General features: G+C 48.7%; 1 protein-coding gene across 5 annotated transcripts; it reads right to left on the reverse strand.

Moving 5' to 3' along the window:
• Window positions 1–901: 901 nt before the first annotated feature.
• Window positions 902–16,038, reverse strand: Tcn2 (transcobalamin 2). Of its 5 annotated transcripts, none has more exons than XM_087584270.1 (10): window positions 15,978–16,038; window positions 15,412–15,545; window positions 11,419–11,611; window positions 10,183–10,352; window positions 9,161–9,322; window positions 7,915–8,087; window positions 7,624–7,804; window positions 6,307–6,469; window positions 3,302–3,417; window positions 1,049–1,571 (listed from the first exon to the last, which is right to left on the reverse strand). In XM_087584270.1, the coding sequence occupies exons 2-10, from the start codon at window positions 15,473–15,475 to the stop codon at window positions 1,510–1,512; spliced, it is 1,284 nt and encodes a 427-aa protein (XP_087440396.1). In that variant the 5' UTR covers window positions 15,476–15,545; window positions 15,978–16,038; the 3' UTR covers window positions 1,049–1,509. The 5 variants fall into 5 exon arrangements, with proteins under 5 accessions (NP_071979.2, XP_087440396.1, XP_087440394.1 ...); XM_087584268.1 differs by having other exon boundaries at window positions 15,412–15,549; XM_087584269.1 differs by having other exon boundaries at window positions 15,412–15,603.
• Window positions 16,039–21,736: the final 5,698 nt, after the last annotated feature.

The raw sequence follows: 21,736 nt of genomic DNA on the forward strand, positions 1-21,736 counted from the left end.
TATGTAACCTATGAGGAGACCATAGTCCACAAACCCATCATAAACCAGAGAGAGCATCATCCCACAGCTCTGAGTCACAAACCAGGCTGGAAAGGAGCTGTAAGTGACGTAGCCCTAAGTCCCAACTTCTAGTTTTTGATTGACCTTGACTGTCTTCAGGTTAGTGGGTGGAGTTTTTTGGACAAATATAGGTTTGTTTTAGATTTCTATTTTGAGACAGTTTTGCTGTTGTTTATGTTTTGTTTGGGGTAGTTGCTTTTGTTTTTTGTTGTTTTGGGTTTTTCAGGCAGGGGTCTTTCTGTGTAGCCCTGGATGTCCTGGAATCTCTTTTGTAAATCAAGTTGGACTTAAACTCACAGATCTCCCTGCCTCTGCCTCCCAAGCACTGGGATTAAAGTCGAATGCCACCACCACCACCCCCACTTAAGACAAAGGTAGATAATCCAGGTTGGCCTCAGAATTTCTTTTCAGAAAAGGGTAACCCCAAACTTCTGATGTTTCTGTCTCTATCTCCCAAGCACTGGGATTTCAGGGGTGTGCCACCAAGCCTGACTTTATGTGGTGCTAACCTCAGGGCTTTGTGCACGCTAGGCAGGCACTGTGAGTGACAATGCAGCTACATCCCTAACCCATCGAATGGTGTCTAGTTTCTGTTTCCTGCAGTTCTGGGGACAGAACCGAAGGCTTTGCGAATGCCCGGTATGTGTTCTGCTCCTCAGTCCCCAGCCAATATCTCTTCCTCCATCAAGACCAGAAACCATATCTGTGTCATGCCTCCTGCCTGACATCCCCTCCTACAGTGTCACTGCCCAGCTTGAGACCTTGGGGGAGTCCCTGGTTTCCCCATCTTTACAGTGAGAGATGAAAAATGCTCACAACCCACAGGCCGCTTCACACAATATTTAGAAAGATTCGTCAACTCTGTTTATGCCGGTTCACCATGCGATACACTAAAGAGAGCAATCAAAGTCCTGCCGGAGGTCTCTTCTGTCTCTGCTCCCCCTCCTCCCAGGCAGTAAACATGAGGCACCAGGACACTGCAGCCACATAAGGTAAATCAAGGCTTTAATTGTGTTGGAAGACCCTGTTGAGGGCCAAAGGCTGCTTCACGACCAGCTTTGGGACCACCATCCTGAGAGAGAGCAGGGGTAGGGTGTGTGGGTCAGAACCACAGCACTTGGGCCATGGAGGTCCTTCTTGTAGGACCCCAGTCCCAGAGCAATGGTACTCACAACACCCATGGCCAACAGACTCCTTTATGTAGAGGGAGTTGAGGGCATCCTGTTCCTCAGACTTATGGGGCAATCTTCATGAAAGACCTGTGGAGTCAGGCAGGGCCACACTCAAGCTAGCAGCCTCCCTAAGGGAGGAGGTGTTTTCCTTCCTGCTCTAAGGTGGACAGTGGCTTAGGTCCTCTTTGGGAAGTTAGCTGAGGTGATCTGGGGGACATTGTTCCAAGCGCACTTGAGGTGGCAGCAGGGTCCGAAGACATCAGGAGGGAGCCTAGGGCTACCATCTAACTAGCCGCAATTCGATGGTTTCCCCGTTCTTGGGTTTGTAGTCAGCAATGCCTGCAGAAAACAATGAAGCAAAGGGGGTTAGCAAGGAGTGTCCCGCTCTGGCCACATCATGTAACTACCGCCCCAAAGCTACATCTGTAAGACCCACTCGGGGTTTGGTGGTGGGAAGCTGGGAGCTGTCCAGAGCCAGCCAGAGACTCAGAACCAGCCTTGGTAGGATCCCTCTGGCCACGGGCTCACCCAGCACAGAGGGCATCCCCAGTGGGTAGCCATGGGACTAACAGCGGGAGAACAGCGACGGAAACCAGGGCAGTATCTATCTGCCCAGCAGGGTCAACATCGTTAAAATGGAGTTGTCAGGGAAAGGGACTGGCTCCGTGTGGTCCACAGGGTGTCACGAATGAGTGTGCCAGAAGCAGTCCAGGAAAGTACCTGGCTTCAAGTCCCACACTCTAATTGGAGAAAGGGGGATGATACTAAAACCAGCATCCAAGTTGGGCATCGTCAGTGGAAGATCCACTGCCTGGCAGGCCTAGGACCCTAGTTCATTCTAAGCCCCACAGAATTAACAGTTTGGAAGTAATAAACAGCAACAATTTGGAGGGATTAGAGAGGTCCCTTAAGAAGCCAGGTGTCCAGGGACAGTTCCATTTGGTGGGCTAAGACAGGGTCTGGCTACGTAGACCAGGCCAGCAACAAACCCACAGCGATCCTCCTCCCGCAGTCTCCTGAAGTATGTACCACCAAGGTAGGCCCCCCTTAAACACGCATGCTCTGGTATGAATGTCTGTGTCCCCCAAACCCATGTGCTCAAATCTAACCCAACAGTGACAGCTACAAGGTGACTGGGAGGTGATTAAGTTAGGAAGTGGAGCCTTCAAAACCAGGATGGTGGGGACACACCGGAAATCCCAGGAGGCTGAGACATGGGGATCATGAGTTCAAGGCCAACCTAGGCTACATGCCCCAAAAAATTAACTTAATTAAAAAAAAGCAAAGAAATAAAGGCATTTAAATATGCCATTAGAGATTCTACATTGGGATTTTACATCCTGGAATGATACAGTTTGAGATACAGTGGGCTAAATAAGATATATCAAAGAATGTTAGTTTCACCAACGAGGAAACATTTACATATCTACCTGACGTTTTATATGTGTTGGATAGTGTTGACAGAATACTATTCTGTTTTTAAATGAAAACAAGCATTGTACATATTTCCTGTAGTTATAAGAAAATGTATCAAAAGTGAAAAAGACTTGAGCTGGAGAGACGGCTCTGTGGTTAAGAGCACTGGCTGCTCTTCCAGAGGACCTGGGTTTAGTTTAGAACACACATGGCAGCTCACAGCCATGAGGATCCAACCTTCTTCTGGCTTCCTCGAGTACTTCATTCATGTGTGCGCATACACACACACACACACACACACACACACACACACACACACACTCACTCACTCACTTACACAGGCACACATATACACATAGTTAAAAACAATGTTTTAGAAAAAAAATCTCTTCTAAAATTTCGAACATAATTTCTGGGCAGTGAAATGTAAGCTTCCGTTCTTTCCTGTGTCGTGGACTCTCCACAACTTCCATAAAAACTCTGAGAATTCAGTTAAATGTTTTGGATCCAACCTTGAGCATGAGTGGCTTCCTGAGGCTGTGGTCCAGGAAGGCTCAAGGGAAAGGCTGGGCTGGCTTAACGCAGCCTTGCTGCTGGGCCAGGCCTCCGGTAGCAGGCAGCAGACATATCTAGGCAGCAGGCTGCAGACTCACCTTGTAGCAGAGGGGTATCAGGGACTCGGAGAAGCTGCCAGTATTCTCGATCCCCAGCTTCTTTCCCTAGTACGGATGTCAGGTAGGGACCTGACAAGGAGGCCTGGGTCCCATACCTAGAAAATAGAAAAGTGACTGCTGATCCTGCCTCTCTCTCAGGGCCAGCGCTCTCCTAGTAGCGCTTCTGTGCTGGTTAGTTTGGAACAACTTGAAACAAACTGTTGACATCTGGGAAGAGAGACTGTTGCCATCAGATTGGTCAGTGGGCATGCTCTTGGGGCAGCGTCTTGATTGATGATTGATTGTGGGCAGCAACCACCCCCTCTGCCAGCCTCTCCCACTGGAGCTTACTCAGTCCTTGGTTTGATCCACCATATAAACTGACTATGGTAGCACGCACCCCTAATCTCAGGACTAGATGGCTGAGATAACCCTGGCTAACAGCACAGTAAAAAAGAGGGGGGTCGGGGGTGGCTTAGTGGCAGACAGTTGCCGCCATGTGTATTCAACCTCCAGAACCAAGGGACACAAATATCAGGAAGCTACTTTGGTGATTTAGACAAAGAGAAAGTACAAACATCTCTCCATGTCTTCAGAAGATTGGTTCAAGACCCCAGACAAACACTAAAGTCCAGGAATGTTCAAGTCTGTCATATAAACTGGTGGGGTATTCACACAAGCTCCTGTGAGCCTCTTCCCGCATGCTTTATGTCGCCACTAAAGTCATTTATAATATCGAATACAATGAAACACTATGGCAATGGTGACAAGCAAAAGTCTGTGTGTTCAGCACAGATTAATACAATTTAGTTAAATTTATGAACTGTAAAAGGTGCAGATTTGGTAGAAATGGATGATTTAGGGGATGTCACAGAACAGCCATTTTTGTTTTTTAACATTTGTGTGTGTATGCATGCACGAGTGCGTGTGCGTGTGTGTGTGTGTGTGTGTGTGTATACGTGTGTGTGTATATGTGTGTGTGTGTGTGTGTGTGTGTGTGTGTGTGTGTGTGTGTGTGTAGGTCAGAAGAGGGCCTTGAATCCCCAGGATCTGGAGTTACAGGCGGTTCTGAGCTCTGCTATGTGGATGCTGGGAACTGGACTTGGGTTCTGTAAGAACAGCACAGCTCTTAACTGCCCAGCAGTCCTACCTCATGAGCAGTCCTTTTCTTCTTTTTTCGTTTAGATTTTTGAGGCAGGGTTTGTCTGTGTAGCCCTGGCTTTCCTGAAACTTTCTCTGTAGATCAGGCTGGGCTTGAACTCAGAGATCTGCCTGTCTCTCCCTCCTGAGTATTGGGATTAAAGGCGTCTTGTGTCACCACTGCACTGCCATGAACAACCCTTTCCAATGCTCATCCCTTAACACTGAGGTCCTCCATGGCTGTTCTGGGCCATGTCTCTCCACATCTGTCTGTCTGCTGTGAAACCCAGGGCCTCCCATGTAGTCTCCCTGTCTGGCCCTGAGCTCATCTCAGACAGCCCTCCACTCGAACAGAGGAGCTTCTCAGATTGACATCCATAGTGGCCTCTCAGAGGACCTCAAAGACCTGACTAGAAAGCCTGAAATTCTATCTTTTCTGCATTCTGATTCAGTATACAAACACAAATACTGGGAAGGGGAGGGAGAGGGGAGGGAGAAGAGGACATTATAGAAGTGACTACTGTAGGACTGGGAGTTCAAGGCCAGCCCGAGAACAGAGAGAAACACGTGACGATCAATCTTCATTATCGGCTTACTGGGATTTAGAGTCACCATGGAAACAGATTTCTGGGTTAGTCTGGGGAGGGGGATTACTAGATTAGCTTAACTGAAGGAAGACCCACTCCAAATCCGGGTGATCCTACCACACACACTGGGTGACTCACTGAGAGGGAAGGGGAACAGACTGTGAACAGTTCATCACTCTCACTGTGCACATGACACTGTCCCACCTCAATGACCTGTCTCACCCAGAACTGCAAGCCCAGACCAGCTTCTCTCCACACTTTGCCTCTGCAAGGTCTTTTGTCACAGCAGTGAGGCAGGTGACTAATGCAGATAGCTCAATAGCAGAAATCTCATTTAGCCTATGAAAGGCTCTAGATTCAATCCTCTGTGGAGTGGTGGTGGTGGTGAGGTCACTTCCAGGTCACTTAACCTGGGAAGCCGGGCATTTTTGTTCCTTAAAGACAATGACCTTTGATCCCAGCACTCAGGAGGCAGATGTGGGCGGATCTCTGTGAGGTTGAGGCCAGCCTGGTCTACAGAGTGAGTTCCAGGACAGCCAGGACTACACAGAAAAACCATGTCTTGAAAAACAAACAAAAAAAAGGCAGTCATGTTTGCACACCTGTGTTCTAAGAGTTCCCAGCCTAAATGACCAACAGTACCCCAGTGGCTCTCCCTGGAACTCTTGTTGGGAACAGAAAGCAGGGATTTCTCAAGATGAGGCAAGAATCTAGGGGAGAGAGCAGGCTGGTAGGAAGGACTCTGCTGCTCTGGGCCAGAGCTAAGCCTGGGGAGGAACGTCCATCTCCATGCATGGCCAGGACCCAGCAAGGAGCTGCAACTAAGCTGTGCTCACTCTCAGGCTTGTCAAGTCTCAAGGGACAAGTGTCAACCTTCTCAGGGTTATTAATGGCAAGATTTTATCAAGGTTATTTGATGCAATTAGTCCTCCTGGAGCTCTCACCGCAGACCAAGCATTAAACCTACACAAAACATGCCCACCGATGTACCCTCATAGGCTCCTCTCACAGTGGCTCTATGAAGAGGAGGAATATCTCATGCCCTCACTTAATAACTGCCTAGCCTGTAGCTGTCGGGGAGTGGATGGGGAACAAGGAACTGGGCCAAACACCACAGGTCCAAAACACAGGCCAGAAAGGAGTGGAGAAAGTACACACAGAAATTAAACCAGAACTTCTCCCAAGAAACTCCTCTGTTCCTCATCCTTCCCATGATACCATTTCAAACATGGAGGCCTGAGGGGAGTGAGGGCTAGGATGAGGGATGGGGAGTCTCACGTGAATTCTCCAAGGTCTCGCGCCCTCTTCAGGACATCTTCCAAGGAGGCCCCAGCAAAGACGGAAACTGTTCGTTCATATGGTGGCAAGACACTGGAGACCTTCAGCGTGACGCTGACTTCTGACAAGTGGACAGGGTCCTCAGTGGCGGGCACCAACATGACTATGCCAGGGAGAAAGGAAGAAGCAGCCATCATGAGGATTGGGAGCAAGAATAGGGGTCCTCCTTTCTTCCTATGGACACCTTGCCCACATGACCCATGGCCTCCCCCAAAATAGCTCAGTCAATGGCATGAACACCTTCTGGGCTGAAACCTGGTTCTTATCCCAGCCTCCTTAGCCCTCAGTTTCCATATCCTGTGGCAGTCCAAGCCTGAGCACCTCAAAGGACCCTTTCTGCATTTGTTCAAGTCACGTCCTGGTCACCTCTAGCAGACACATCTTTCTCTGCATTTATCCTCTACTCCTGTCATTCTCCCAGACCCACTCTTTCCCATGATGCCTTGCGTTATTGGGCTTGGTGCCTCTGCTTTGGCCTTCTCTGCTCCTTTCGCCCTCTCCTCCCACTTCCTGGCAAGTGTTTGGGTATCAACATTAAGCAAATGTGTCTCTCCATCCATTGAGTTATTCACTCATCTCTGACGACCTTACTTTTTCAACCTGGCTGGATCAACTAAAATGCAAGTCTCTGGGTATTCATGAGATGGATTTTCTTGGTCGGATTCTTCAACACGGGGAAGACCCTCTGTAGGCAGCGCCTTCCAGTGGCAGATCACACAAAAGGATGTGGAAGAAGGATCCTGCTGTTTGACTGCTTGGCCTCATTCTCACTACATCTGCCCTGTTTACAGCACTCCTTTGCTGATATTAAAACTAACTTCTCCACACTTCCAATGTAGACAGAAGGCTAGCAGCTCTCCAGAATCCTTCAGGCCTCCTGCATCACACTGGGACTGGGGAGACATCCAGGGAGAGAGCCACTGTTGGACTATCTGTACCATATAGTGTATGCCAATCCAATAAATCGCCCATCAGTGCTGCTCCTTTAGAGGACCGACCGTGGCTAATACACCCCTCCATCCATTCGCACAAACATTTCCACAGTGGGTATCACAGAGTGGGTAACACCCAGAGCGCTTATTTGGTCTCTGTGTCCACATCGTGAGCATCAGAAGGCTGCGGCCTCGTTTTAGCTGCTGTGTCCTATGCACACCCACACACTCATGTTGGCTCAGTCAAGCCTAACTGTCTGATCACCCATCACTGGAACCCACAGAAAGTAGCTTATCACTCAGGAGACAGAAAGGGCTCAGCTACCCCTGGGTGCCTGGCAGTCTGGGGAGATAAGATTCAAGTAGGTCTTGTGGTTCAGGACGGGTAGCAGCTGGGAAATCATCATAGGATTCTGGAAGGCTCCATCCTGTAGGCTGAGCAGCAGGGATTTCCTTGCCTTGAGGCAAGCTGGGCCCAGCCCTACCCCAGGAGAGGTCATTAGCATCTGTGGGGAAGAGAAGGTCGTGGGTCAGCCACTGGGAAAGAACCAGCCTCTAACCAGCCCACCCTCTGCTGACTGGCTGAGCGGCCATGGTTCCAGAGTCTCTTTCCAACCTGTAGTGCCAGCGGAGTGCTATAGATATTTCCAAAGTAGCCCTCAGGGGCCTGGGCCTTCAGGATCTTCTCTCGCACTGTCTCGATGGCCGTGGTGATCCGTGGTCTCAGGTCAGAGTTGAAATTGAATCGTTCCAAACAGGTGAAGGCCAAGCCGGCCATGGCTTCTGTGTCTAGGGGGATAGGGCCTAGTATGAACTGGATAGCTTAGGGTTAGGGGAAGCTCAGGATCATGTACAGTGCCAGTCTAGATGGTTTGCCCAGGACTTCCCTGTCCTAACACTGTACACTCTAAGCCCCAGATAACCTCTCAGACAAACTGTTGGTCACTGAGTGGCTTGAGAGCAACAGGTCAGATGGACAGACTGAAGAACAGGGAGGGACCCAAGAGGATGGATTCTACAGTCCCTGCTCCTAAACCAGGACACACATTGAGACCACAGAGGGAGGTTTAATTTATTGATTAATTAGTTCATGTTGTTTTCGAAGTGTTGAGTATTGAATTTAGGACCTCAGGCATGCTAGTTACTTACCATTGGGCTACATCTCCAGCCTCCTTGGAGAGTTTGACACCAACAGCTAGCTTCCTGATCTACCCTCTGGCAGTCTGATTTAATTGATAAAGGGAGATGTCAGGGCCTGGGGATTTTTAAGATCTCCTCTTCCGGATAGGAAACATTAATGTGTCCTTTGTGTTTCTCTACAAGTCTCTGAGGCAAGTCTTTCATTGACAGAGGTCCTAGTGCTTTTTTTCTCTATGGACAATCTTCTACCAATAAACCCCCTTTCCTGCTTTATCCTGCCCACCCTCCATGAGGCCTTATTCACTCACAGAAGTCCAGGCCTAGCAGAGACCTTGAATCATGATGATTAAAAATCGGTATGGTGGCCCATATCAATTTGAGACTCAGATCAAAGTCTAGGTATCAGAATTCCAGGTTCTATGGTGCCAAGAGCACCCAGTGTGTGCTAAGACCTCTGTTTGTAAAGCACCTTTTATTGAGGTGCTGCTGGGAGGTCACTTTAAAGGAAAAGCCTGACTGATGGGGGAAGGGGCGTGATGACCTACAGTGCAATGTGATGGAGCTGGGGTCAGGATGCAAGTCCAATTTCAAAGCTGACTCACAGTCCCCGCCATTTCATTTCTAAGGGATCTGAAGAGGAGAAGTTCCAAGGAAAGGTGAGCATAGGGACAGGTCACGCAGCCCTTCCCCTGGGGCTGGGGAGGCTAGCTTTGTCCACTCACCCACAGAGAGGTGGCCCTGGTAGGTAAAGTAGTCATGTTCAACAGCATACAGGAGCTTGCCCACCACACTGTCATGGACCCGCTTCCGGTGGACGCACAGGGCCAGGATACTGAGGCCATACTGGTAATAGCTGGTGTGGGGGTGGCCTTCATGATGGTGCCCTGAGATTAGGAAGGCAAGGAGTAGAGAGACTTGAGTGTCAGGCTTGAGGGCTTCTCTTTCAGTCTCTTCCTAACAAGAAGCCCATAGCTCACAGAACCACAGGCTGCCCGGCTGAGGTCCCAGTGTATGCCAGGTTCTGTGTTTGCAGGTCAGGATAGAAGATGATAGCTCAATACACACTCATGGGACAGCCCAACTGTAACAGAAATATGGCCCGAGGTCCCCAGAGTCAACAACAGAAGTCTTTAAATAGCTGGGAAACAGAGACAGAATTCCTCATGGAAGTCACTCTGTGGGGCAAATACAAATATCTAGACTTGTTTGCAGAGGTCACTGTGCCTGGAGTACATAGAGAAGCAAGCAATGCCTAGAAAGCCTAAGAGACCAGTCAGGCTGGGCCTGGGGGTTATGAATGGAAGAGTGAAGGGGCCCTGAAAGGTATAGGCTGCAGGAAGAACAGGTTTGTATTGAAAAGCCCTGCTTCAGCTGTTGGGCATTGGGTCCAAGTCAGGCTGGAAAGTTGACAGAGGCTAAGGAGAGGGGGAGAGGAGGCAGTACCAGTGTCCCAGAGGTGGAAAACCACTCAGTCTTGGTGTCTGGGCATCCCAACAGCTCGTGCATAGGGTATAGAAGGTTGGGTAAAGTGTGGCAACTGAGTCAGCCTGAGCCTCTAGGTAGACCCAATGTGGACATTATTAGAAGAGGTCTGAAAAGAAACCCCAAAGTTCTGATTCCCACAGAGAACCTCATCTAACAAGAACAATTATGAGTCCGAAGACTGCCTCAAAACTACAAACAATGAGACCATTTGATGAGTCCTCCTAGATGTTCCTACCTACTCAGATGTTGTTCTTCTTACCAATGGCCTTCTTCTCATCCTCCAAGAACCACTTGAGCTGTGAGACCATCCTGTCACCCTTTCGGCTCCCCAGGAGCTCACAGTTGGCCCTGAGAGCAAGCAGGTAGAGGGCCAAGCTGCCCCCAGAAATCTTAGTCTGGCAACCACTGTTATCATCACTCGAGGTGGACCTAGGACAAGACAAGACAAGAGCACCTTTATGAGAAGGTGCTCCCTTGACAAGCTGGGCTTAGCCCTTACTAAGATCACAAAGTGGAATTAGCAGTCAGCTGTACTGGTATGAGGTACATGCCACAGATTCTTAAAAAGGTGAGATAAATCAAGGATAAAACATAAGGGTACCTACATCCAAATCACAGGGTTTTACCTCCAGTTTGGCCATGAACTCTCTCCTTTATTTTCTCTCCCTTCCCTGCAATCTTGAGAAGGAATGGAATTGGGAAGGTACTTTATGCCTTTGTGTGTGTGTGTGTGTGTGTGTGTGTGTGTGTGTGTGTGTGTGTGTGTGTGTGTGTGTGTTTTGGTTTTCGAGACAGGATTTATCCCTAGATGTCCTGGAACTCGATCTGCAGACCAGGTTGGTCTTGAACTCACAGAGAACTGCCTGTCTCTGCCTTCCAAGAGCAGGCATTAAAGGTGTGCATCACTATACCTAGTGATTGATGGCTTTTTCTTATTCTTCGCCTCTCACTCAAACCCCAGAGCAGGCCTCTCTTTAATGGCCACTTTTTGGAGAAGGAGCACTGAAATACGTTGCTTCTCCACTCTGCATGAAAGAACATAGTCGTGAACTAGCAGGGTCTGTCTGTAGTACAAGAGTAAGCTACAGAAAGTTAGATACTGCTTCTTCGTATCAGTATACAATCAGATGTTTGGTTATGGATTAGTGATGTCTGCCTGAGGTACGGGTTGGGGAACACAGAACGAGTTAGGTGCTGCTTTGGGGCTCATGGATTACTGATTTTTGCCTCAGACGCAAATGGGGCAACACAGGAAGACTCAGGTGCTGCTTCAGGCATCGGGGATGCCATTTGTCATGCTGACAAAGGGCATGAGTCAGCATCTCTGATCTAGTACCACTTATCCCTGCACTCTGCAGGTGGAGCAAGGCTCAGAGAAATAGCAAAATGTGCCTAGAGTTTGTCAAAAAGCCACAGAATACCCCAATTAAAATCCAGTCTCCTATCTCTTGTGCCATGGATCAACTCATGGGGAAAGACAAGAGAACAGTAATACCGCAGGAGGCACTGCTGGTAATGGAGTTTGAGGTTGTGAAGGTAGAGGTTCTCCTTGGTCCCAGCCTGCATGCTGGAAAGCCGCAGGCCGACGTAGATGCTGGGGTTCAACTGCTCTGAGGAAAGCCGATCCATCCAAGGTAAGAGACGCTGGCCCAGCTTCTCTACCAGCTGGCCGTCCATCTTTGGTATTACTGAGAAAAGAAAATGGTGTGAGAGAGGCCACACAGAGCTATGCCATTAGCAAGCAACTCTTCTGACCTCCTTACCGGACAAAACCTTCTCTAGGGAATAAGGGTGTCTATTCCCATCACCACAGCCCACAGAGAAGCAGAGATACCCGCTGTGGTGAAAGGCAGCGGTTAGAAAGGAAAGCGCGCATCTCCTAAGAGGAATTAGAGTGGGCCAAGGAGAGGGGATGCATCGGCTGGGATCAAAGGATGTGGTTGCCAGGCAACCACCCCACCTAGCAGGAGTGACGGTAGACCAAGCCCAGCAGTGGGTCAGGCACCCATCTCTTTTGACCCTCTCATCAGCCCTGTGGTGTCAATAGGTATTCTCGTTGTTTTGCACAGAAAAGGAAATAGAGGTTCAAAGTCAGGCTGGGTCTTATATGATGCGGTGGAGCCAAGACTGTGCCAAACTGCCACCCCTCCCCTTGCTCCTGGCACTCTCGTGCAAATGTACTCTACTCATTGTTGGAAGCTCCAGCCTTTACTCAGTGAATGTCCCACATCGAAGTTCACGTGCTATAGGCTGCCGACTGATTCTCCCAGCTGCCCAAGGAGATTCCAGTTTTTCTGCCATCCTTATTTAAGTTAGAAGGGTCTGGCCCTGGGAGACCAGCCACTAACATCCTGTCAGGACTTGGGAACGCCTGCGATATGTGAGCAACACACTGAGATGCCCCAGAAGCAGAAATCTCAGGGATATTCATCACATCCGGTGGATGGCTGACTTCCTTCCTTAGGAAGGGACCATGCTCAGAATGGCGGGGAGTATATTGTCTGGTAGGCACTGTGGACTTTCTGCCCCATTTACTGACTCCCAGTCACCACCCACTCTAGATGTCCGATGGTCCTATATCCCAGCATGCCAGAAAGTCCCTTCCTCCAGAGGAATAAGAAAACGGCCTGCCACAGGGCTCTTTGCCTACCTTGTTGGGCTTTCTAGCCTTAGACCCAGGGTCCCTTGATCATAGCCTCATCTCTCTAAACGTTTTCACAGAAGTTATAGGTATCTATGAATGTAAGGGGGGCATTCCCAAGTATGAACTCGAAATGACTGTTGGCCAGGCCAGGGCACCTTCTCATGACATGTCCATTCTGACAGTCAGACACAAGCGGACAGAGTGCCTGCAATCTCGGCACTTGAAGGGCTAAGGCCTGGAATACATCATAGTGAGACCCTGGTAGGAACAGGGAAGACTTAGTTTTGGGATACCTGTCTCTATTTTTCCAGAGTTCTGTCAGCATCTTCGACATCCTCTGTTGCGGCTCTCTAGCTTTCTGACTGCCCCTGGAGGGCACTTTATCACTGAACCGGGGTCTCATGCATTTCAGTGGCCTCAAACACAGTATGTCCTTGAGGATGACCTTAGAACTCCTGATCTTCCTGCCTCCGCTGCCCCTATGTTGGGCTTTCAGGTGTCTGCCACCACGCCCAGGTTACACAATGCTGGAGACTCAACCCAGGGCTTCTCCCAACTGAGCTCTGTCTCAGCTCAAGACCTCTGATCTTCTGCTCTTCCTTGAAATTAGTAAGGGAGCTGGGAGACCCCACCCCAGGCTCTGACCTCCATCCTGAGTCAGCTATTGAGATAAGTGATAAGATTAGGCACAGTCTATAACAGGAGGCTGATAAACCACCACTTACTGTCTCTAGAAGGAAGGAGCCGGGAGATTCACTCAAGCCAGTCAAAGTGGCTTTGGGCAAGGTTGCTACGATGGCTAATCCTGGTTGCCAACCAACTGACCCCTAAGCTGATGGGCACTTCTATGAGGATTTTTTTCTTAATGAGATTACAGTTCGAAAGAAGTCAGAAGACACACTCTAAATCTGGCCCAAACTTTTGGATGGCAGCCCAGGTAAGGGGAAGGAGGAAACTTTGCCTGCTTGCTCCTACTCTCACTGGCAAGTTCATCTACCCTATTGCTGTGGCTGGTATCGAGTCTGCCTTCTTCATGGTTCCAACATACACTGAAGACCATCAACTCCCCAGGAATCCTCCAGGCCCCTAGCAACCGGATCAAGGCTGCAGAGATAACCAGCCCCACAGACTGAACGACTGTGGGATTCTCAGCCTTTTTCCATCAAGAGACAGCCATTGCTGGACTGCCGGGACCACATCCTGTAAGCCAGTGCTTCAAAATAACACACACATCAATTCTGCGGTTCTCTACCTGCGGATCCTGCGGATCGTGACCCACTTCGGCAAACCTCTATCTCCAAAAAGTATTTACGTTACGATTCATAACAGCAGTAAAACCACACACTTGAGAAACGGAAGCAGAAATAATTTGGTTAGGAAGTCACCACAATGTGAGGAAATGTGGTAAAGGGTTGCAGCATTAGAAAGGTTGTGGACCACCGCACTACAGTGCCCTGACTAACACAGCCCCATCACACACACACACACACACACACACACACACACACACACACACACACACTTCTGCACTACATCATCCTGTTCACAGGGTTTCCAGCCCTCTTTCCCAAGGACGGATTGACTGGCATTCAGAAGCCCGGAGCCCTCTCTGTGTACTTTAGAAATCAGGCCTATCCACTTCATTGTATACGGAACCTTAGTCAATGATGCAAGTGTGGTGTCCTCACACCACGCCAAGGAGGAAGGAAGGAGGAACAAACAGCCTCAGTTCACTTCACCAAAGTCACAGAAATGGAGAAGGGACTGCACCCCAACCCCCCAAAGTTTTCATGATGGTGAAGGAAGGAGCTCTCATGTGGTCAGGAATGGGGGCTAACAGCTCAAGACTGAGGTGGGTTCCATGAAGGAATCCCTGAGGACTGTCTAGACAGCAACCAGGGGCCTGAGATGAGGAACTTTAATAGGACGTGGCCAGAGAGTCTAGGTGTCTAGGAATGATGCCGGCCTCGGGTCCCAAGAATTGAATCCAGAAGGTTCTGTTAAAGCTGGGGCACCTTGAGCAGCCCATTTGGTTTCTCTGATCTGTGGCTTCTTTATCTGTCACCTGTTTCTTAAGGTTTGGCCCACTTCACCTGAGACCCCGTATACAGGGTGCATAAGAGAAAGGGGAGTCCTGCCTGATCTCCCTGTGACTGTGCCTGAGCCTATAACCTAAAGGTCACACTCATGTTCTGAGAGGTCTGTAGAAACTATGAGGTCTCCTGGGGACTACAGCCCTGGGATGAAAATCTGGAGCAGTCAGGGGGAGCCTTCAAGCACCTGCTTCATTTCACCCGGAATGTTGCCCCCTGTCCCTTCCCTCTGGGACTTCCTCCCAAAGCCTTCTAGTCTTCAGACGTCCTTTCCCCATCCCTTTCCTTGATTGGATGGGCCCCTGTGTCTTTCTATTGTTGTCCCAGGGTGACTTGTTTTGCATCACTCATGGTAACCCAATTTGGCACCCTCTGCCTTTGCCAGCCCTGTTTCTTAGAGCATAAACTCTAGCAGAGCTGAGGCCAGACCTGTGTACTCTGACTCTTTCTCCCAACTAAACACAGGGCCTATCTCGGAGAGGCCTCACATGCACATGTACGCGCACCGAGTAAATGAACAGATTGCTGGATGAATTGGGGAGATCCTGTCTGGGGGGAAGGAGAGCAGGTGTCCACACAGCATGCCCAAGCACTAAGGTCCAGTTAAAAGCTGCTGTGGGACACCCGAGACACAGGTAAGTTTCTCCATCCCCTACTCCCAGTTTCCAATTCTCCAAGGGGATTGGACAAAGCAGTCATCCCTCTGTGAGACCCCAGAGGCAACGGGTCCAGACACTGGCTGGTTACTTACCACAGAATTCAGCAAGAGCCCCGAGGACTCCAGACAGGAGTAGCAGCGCCTTCAGGAGCTCCATGGCAGGCACAGGTGGGAGGTGAGAGACTCCTGGAACCCGCCTTGAGGGCTTGTCTGACAGCAACTTGTCACTTGCTTAGAAAGAGGCAACCTCACAGATTAATTGTCCCTTCAACACCCGGAAGCACGCTGCTAAATCAGCAGAGAGAAAGGGGGAAAGGTCTGTTATGGGGCAGGAGGCCAAAGAACAGAGGAAGGAAGGAAGGAAGGGCAGAGCGGCTTGTCCTCCAGATGGGAACAAAAGGGGACTCCGTGAGGCAACTTGAAGCCAACCTTATCTGTCCCCAAAGCTTTAAAGACCTCGGAAGCATCACAGAAAACCAGATGCCTATTCTGTCCCAAGTCTCTCTGTCAGTGCTGCCAGTCTGCCCTGCCGTTGTCTGCACACCCAAACCCCCATCCGCATATCCCAACCCCCTACCCACACCTTACCCCCAACCCTGCCTGTACAACCCCCCATTGTTGCCGCTCTGGCTGCAGACATTCAGAATTAGGGTACCTACCTGGTGCACTTCACGGGAGTCCCTGGAAAGTACTTACTCTGACTCTCGGGGACAAGAAACTGAGCAGGGAACAGTGGTGGTCACGTGACGGAGCTCTGTCGTCAGCTGTTCTTTGTGGGCCAGCCTGCCAAGGAGGCGGGGCAGCTGCTGGACCTGGCCCAGACAAACAAGTCTCCTCAATACATCAGACACCGCCGCGGGTTTCCTGGAGGCGACAGAACAAGTTGAAGAATGACAGAACAAGTTGAAGAATGAGGCTGAATTCAGCAACCTCCAAAACCTTTGGGAACAGGGCTGCAGGGCTACCTGCCCTGAACTGGCAGACAGAACGAAAGATTCCTTATCTGCCCAGCCCGGCTGGAGACTCAAAGTATCAATCTAGCAGTGCTGGGTGGCTACAGTGTTTAACCTCTCTGAGTTTCAAGTTATTCTCTCTATATAAAATGAGAGCGTTGTACAAGATTATCCTAACAGCAATTTGCCAGTTCCACTTGTAGGGATGGAACGCCTATAAAATGCCTCTAATCATCTTCAATGGAGATGTTTGTTGTGATTATTTTTACAGCAAACAGCCAAAGATCACACTTTCTTTCCTTTTTTTTTTAAGATTTATTTATTATACATGAGTACACTGTTGCTGTCTTCAGACACACCAGAAGAGGGCATCAGATCTCGTTACAGATGGTTGTGAGCCACCATGTGGTTGCTGGGATTTGAACTCAGGACCTCTGGAAGAGCAGCCAGCGCTCTTAACCGCTGAGCCATCTCTCCAGCTCAAGGTCACACTTTCAAGAGAACCTATTTTTGTGCCAGGGTAATTATCACAGGCTAAGACCCGACACGGATAAATAAGGATCTGTGTAGCAGTAATTAATTAGCAGTACTCATTAACGTAATGCATGTGTTGTTGCCGGCCTAGATCATGTCAGAGAAACTGAAAAAGACAGAGGACTTTATCATAATGCGGGAGTCACATGTGGGGTGCACACCTCTAGCCCCAGCCACTCAGGAGACTGAAGTAGGACAGATGGGCAGCCAGCTCCAGCAACCATGAAGACCCTATCTCTTTAGAAGGAGGAAGAGAAGCTGGAAGAGAAGGGGGTGGGGAGCCAAGTATGGGTCTGGGTGCACACCTATATCTAGAATATGGGAGTCTGAGGCAGGAGAATCATTCCAAGTTTCAAGCCAGACTGGGCTACTGAGTGAGACCTCATCTCAAAACTCAGGGAGATATGAGATGGGGAGAAAGAAGGAAGGAAGGAAGGAAGGAAGAAAGAAAGGAAAGAAGGAAGGAACAGCAATTAGCTTGGAGTTAGAAGGGAAGTCTGCATCCACATGCCTTTTGCTGGGAAGAGGCTACCATGTTGTGGAGTATTCACCAGAGAAGACTGTGCTATTGTGGGTTTGAATCATTAAAGTCTTTATTAGTCGGCGGTGACTACACTGGGTGTTTGGAATCCCAGTGTAGCCCCGAGTCTTTCTCAGGGGAGCTTTTAAGCACAAAAAGTATGTCCTGGGTTGACATACTTCAGTTAACGAGAACAGTTAGCCAGAGTGGAACTACAGAAGCCAAGAAGCAGTGTTAGTACACTGAGAGACTTTCCCAGAACTGTGGACTTTGACGGATTAGGTCTTTGATCTGGTTTTGGCAGGTGATGATGTCTGCTTGCTGAGTTTTACAACCTGAATGGCAATTCCATCATGGAGTCAGTTGTGCTAAGGTCTGGAGCCCTTATTAACAGGTTATAAAGTGTCACCAGGAAACTATTTCTGCCATGCATTCAAGTGTAAAGTGTCCCAATAACCAATAATCTTTGAGGGTCTACTGCTCTTTTAACGGGGAATTCTTTTCTTCCCCTAACATCATAGGCTCTCAAACTTTTGCTATTCAAAAACATATCCATAAGAACAAAACTCCCGGGCTGGAGAGATGGCTCAGTGGTTAAGAACACTGACTGCTCTTCCAGAGGTCCCGAGTTCAATTCCCAGCAACCACATGGTGGGTCACAACCATCTGTAATGGGATCCTGTGCCTTCTTCTGGTGTGTCTGAGGACAACTACAGTGTTTCATATACCTAAAATAAATAAATATTAAAAAAAAGAAACTATATTTAAGAACAAAACTCCCCATTCTAGTCTGGGCTGCTATATAACTTTGACCAAGACCAGGAGCTTCAAGGAAGGAATTTCTGTACTTCACATTCCACACCCACCTTAACTTTCCAATTTCTAAGAAAACAGACTCTCTGGAGTCACTGAGCTGTCCAGACCTGAAGCTGACCCTTGTGGTTTTGAATGTCCATCAAAATCTCCGTGGATGATCTTTGACTCAACTCCACCTTCCCTCTGGCCTTCAGTGACCTTTGCCTCTGAAGAAGAGTCCACAGGTCCTTTGTGGGGACCCTCCCCTACAAGCAATGTCAGCACCCCTGCTGATCTCGGGTGGATGGGCTAGAACGTAGCTCACTGTTAGAAATGTTATCCCAAGGAGAAAAAGCCAGACTGCATGAGACGGATGGGCGGAACAAATGTGGACCCCTGCAGGTACTCAGAGAACATTCATTGTGTAATAATAATAAAAAATACACGATGTTGCAATCTTATTCTCAGGGGCAGATGAAAAATGAGTGCATGACCGCTCCCAGGTATGGTGGAGGAGAAGGTTTTTAGTGTAGCTATGAGGGAGTGCACAGCCAAGGGCATCTGGAAGGTTTCAGACTGCATGAGGCCATGAGAAGAGATGAGGGGAGAGTAAAAGAAAGCGGGGCGGAGAGAGAAGCCAAGGACCAAGAGAGTGTGTAGCCAAAATGGCTGAGTTAAATAGGAGAAAAAAGAGGAGAAGAAGACAGGTGGAAGGGAAGGAAGGCACAGGGGCTGGAGAGGTTTAGGGTAGGGGGCGGGGTGTGCCAGCCAGGACCACTCTGTAGCAGGTATTTGCTAGTGGGGACTGAGAGAGCCTAGAGTTATGGAGGTATGCTGATAAGCACCACAGGAATAGGGCACTGGAGGAGCCACATGTGCCTTTCACCGCAGATCAGGAGAATGACTCCTTTTAGCAAGTAGGAACCATCATAAGTCTTGGAGGGAATGCTGCTGGCTTGTCTGAATGCCGGAGTTGGCAAAAAAGGAATTTCCTGGAACCTGATCTAGAAAGATCTGGAGGGGGCAAAGAATGATAAAATAAGGAAGGGGTTCTATGGGGTGGGACCCAGGAAGGAGTGGGGATAAGAGAATGATGGGAGAGGGGACAGAGGAGGACAGAGGACTGGCACACCATGTGCAAATGCCACACTCGTTACTCTGTATGGAAGCTTTATGTTAATAGGGGCTGGGGCTGGGGCTCAGTACATCAGGGGGTTGCCTAGCTTATGTAGTTTATGCCTCAGCACTGGGCATGGTAGCACATGAGTATTGTCCAGGCTCTCCAGAGGCTGAGGCAGAAGCATTGCTCAGAGTTTGAAGCCATCCTGTGCTAGGTAATGAGTTCTAGGTTAGCCTAGGCTATAGTTGTGAGATCTTACCAAAAAAAAAAAAAGTGTGTGTGTGTGTGTGTGTGTGTGTGTTGTGGTGGTGTGTGTGTGTGTTGTGTGTGTGTGTGTGTGTTCTTGTTGGTTTTTGTTTTGTTTGGCCATGGTTTGGGTTTTGAGGCAGGATCTCACTATGTAAGCTAGACTAGCCTCAAACTGTTCATCCTCCTGCCTTTACCTTGCAAGTACCAGGTCACATGCTGTGATGGTGTGTATATGTTTGGCTCAGGAAGTGGCACTATTAGGAGGTGTGTCTCTGTGGGCGTGGTCTTAAGACCCTCACCTCAGATGCTTAGAAGTCAGTCCTCCACTAGCAGCCTTCAGATGAAGATGTAGCTTTCAGTTCACCATGCCTGTCTGGATGCTGCCCTCCTCTTGCCTTGACAATAAAGGACTGAACCTCTGAACCTGTAAGGCAGCCCCAATGAAATGTCCTTTATAAGACTTGCCATGGTCATGGGGTTTGTTCATAGCAGTAAAACTCTTAGACACATGCACAATCAGAGCTAGCTTAGGAATCCCAGATAAAGTAACAACAAGAACAATTGATAACTAAAAGCAAACTAAGACTCCATGAAGGACTCAGACTCCAGATGTGTGCCATACCCACACAGACTAGCTGCAACCTCCCTAAGCCTGCTTCTTTGTTAACTGGGAGCGTAGCACTTTTCTGTGGATGTCTATGTGGTTTCCAGCTTTATTTAGATCTACTTGACAAAAACCTGTGCACATCTGAAAGGTATCCAACGGGAAGGTTTGTATTCGTGTACACTGTGAAGAACTTCTCGTTATAAAAACATTAACATGTTTTGAACCACTGTCCTCGGACTACAGCAGTCACCCCAGTCTGTATCAGAAGCAGTTCTCCTCAGATGGGGTCGGCTGACACTCTCTCACAGAAGGAAGGGGCGGGGAGGGCCAGTAGACCCTCACCAGAGACTGCAGCCTCTTCTACACCTCCCACCCAGCTATGTGTAATTCTGCCCTAATTGCAGGTTGCTTCTGGTCTCAGAGTGCCAGCAAGGGTATAAAGTAAAGTAAAGTGGGAACTCCATCTAGGCAGCTGTTAGGAAGTCATCATTCATGCTGAGTGAGACTTTTCTGGGCCACTCATGCTCGGTGAGTAAATCGAACAAACCCACGGGTTTTTACCGCAGTCTGTCACTGGGGCCCCATCTTTGCTCTCACCTCCCCAGGAAAAGTTCAAACAATATCTATCACCTTATTAGTCACAGCGTGTGTGTGTGTGTGTGTGTGTGCGTGTGCGTGTGTGTGTATGTGTGCGTGTCTGTGTGTGCATGCATATGTGTATGCGTGGGGGCTGGAGAGATGGCTCAGTGGTTAAGAGCACCGACTGCTCTTCCTGAGGTCCTGAGTTCAAATCCCAGCAACCACATGGTGGCTCACAACCATCTGTAATGAGATCTGATGCCCTCTTCTGGTGTGTCTGAAGGCAGCTACAGTGTACTCCTATACAATAAAATAAAATCTTAAAAAAAAATAAATTTATATGTGTATGCGTGTTTGTGTGTGTGGGTTTGTGTAAGTTCAGAATACATTTCTGTTTACTTAATAGATGACAGACAGAGCCAGTGACCGAAATGCAAACGAGACTTTGTGACTCAGTTCCAGCTGTAATGAGACTTCATGGCGAAGTTCCAGCTTTCAGCAGAGAGATGCCTGGCTCCTGGCTGTTTTTGGATAACATTATCTATACAACTGTTTCTGGTGTTCCTTCCCTAATTGCTTTTTGCCTTTGAAAGCACTGGTGTTGTGTCCTGGGATGGTCTGGAGGAGACAAATGGAACAGGAAGGAATTGCCTTAATGAAAAATAAGCTTAATAAAATCACCAAGCAGAATTCTTTACTTTGCCCCCTGAGGCTGGGACAGAGGCCAAGACTATGGACAAGCAGAAAACCCACAAAAAAAGTTGGGAACATTTCCTGCTAATTCTGTAGCCATAATATCAGTCTGGGTAAGTTTATAAAAAGAAATGAGATGCAAAAGAGTTTAGGAATTTAGGAATCAGAGAACCTAGGTTATTCCTTAGAAGCCCTGCTGCATTTTACTGGAGACTATTAAAACAATAAAGATGGTGTCTTAGTCAGGGTTTCTATTCCTGCACAAACATCATGACCAAGATACAAGATGGGGAGGAAAGGGTTTATTCAGCTTACACTTCTACATTGCTGTTTATCACCAAAGGAAAGTCAGGACTGAAACTCAGGCA

Source organism: Rattus norvegicus, chromosome 14 (assembly GCF_021556685.1).
Source record: "Rattus norvegicus strain SHRSP/BbbUtx chromosome 14, alternate assembly SHRSP_T2T, whole genome shotgun sequence".
Lineage (NCBI taxonomy): Eukaryota > Metazoa > Chordata > Mammalia > Rodentia > Muridae > Rattus > Rattus norvegicus.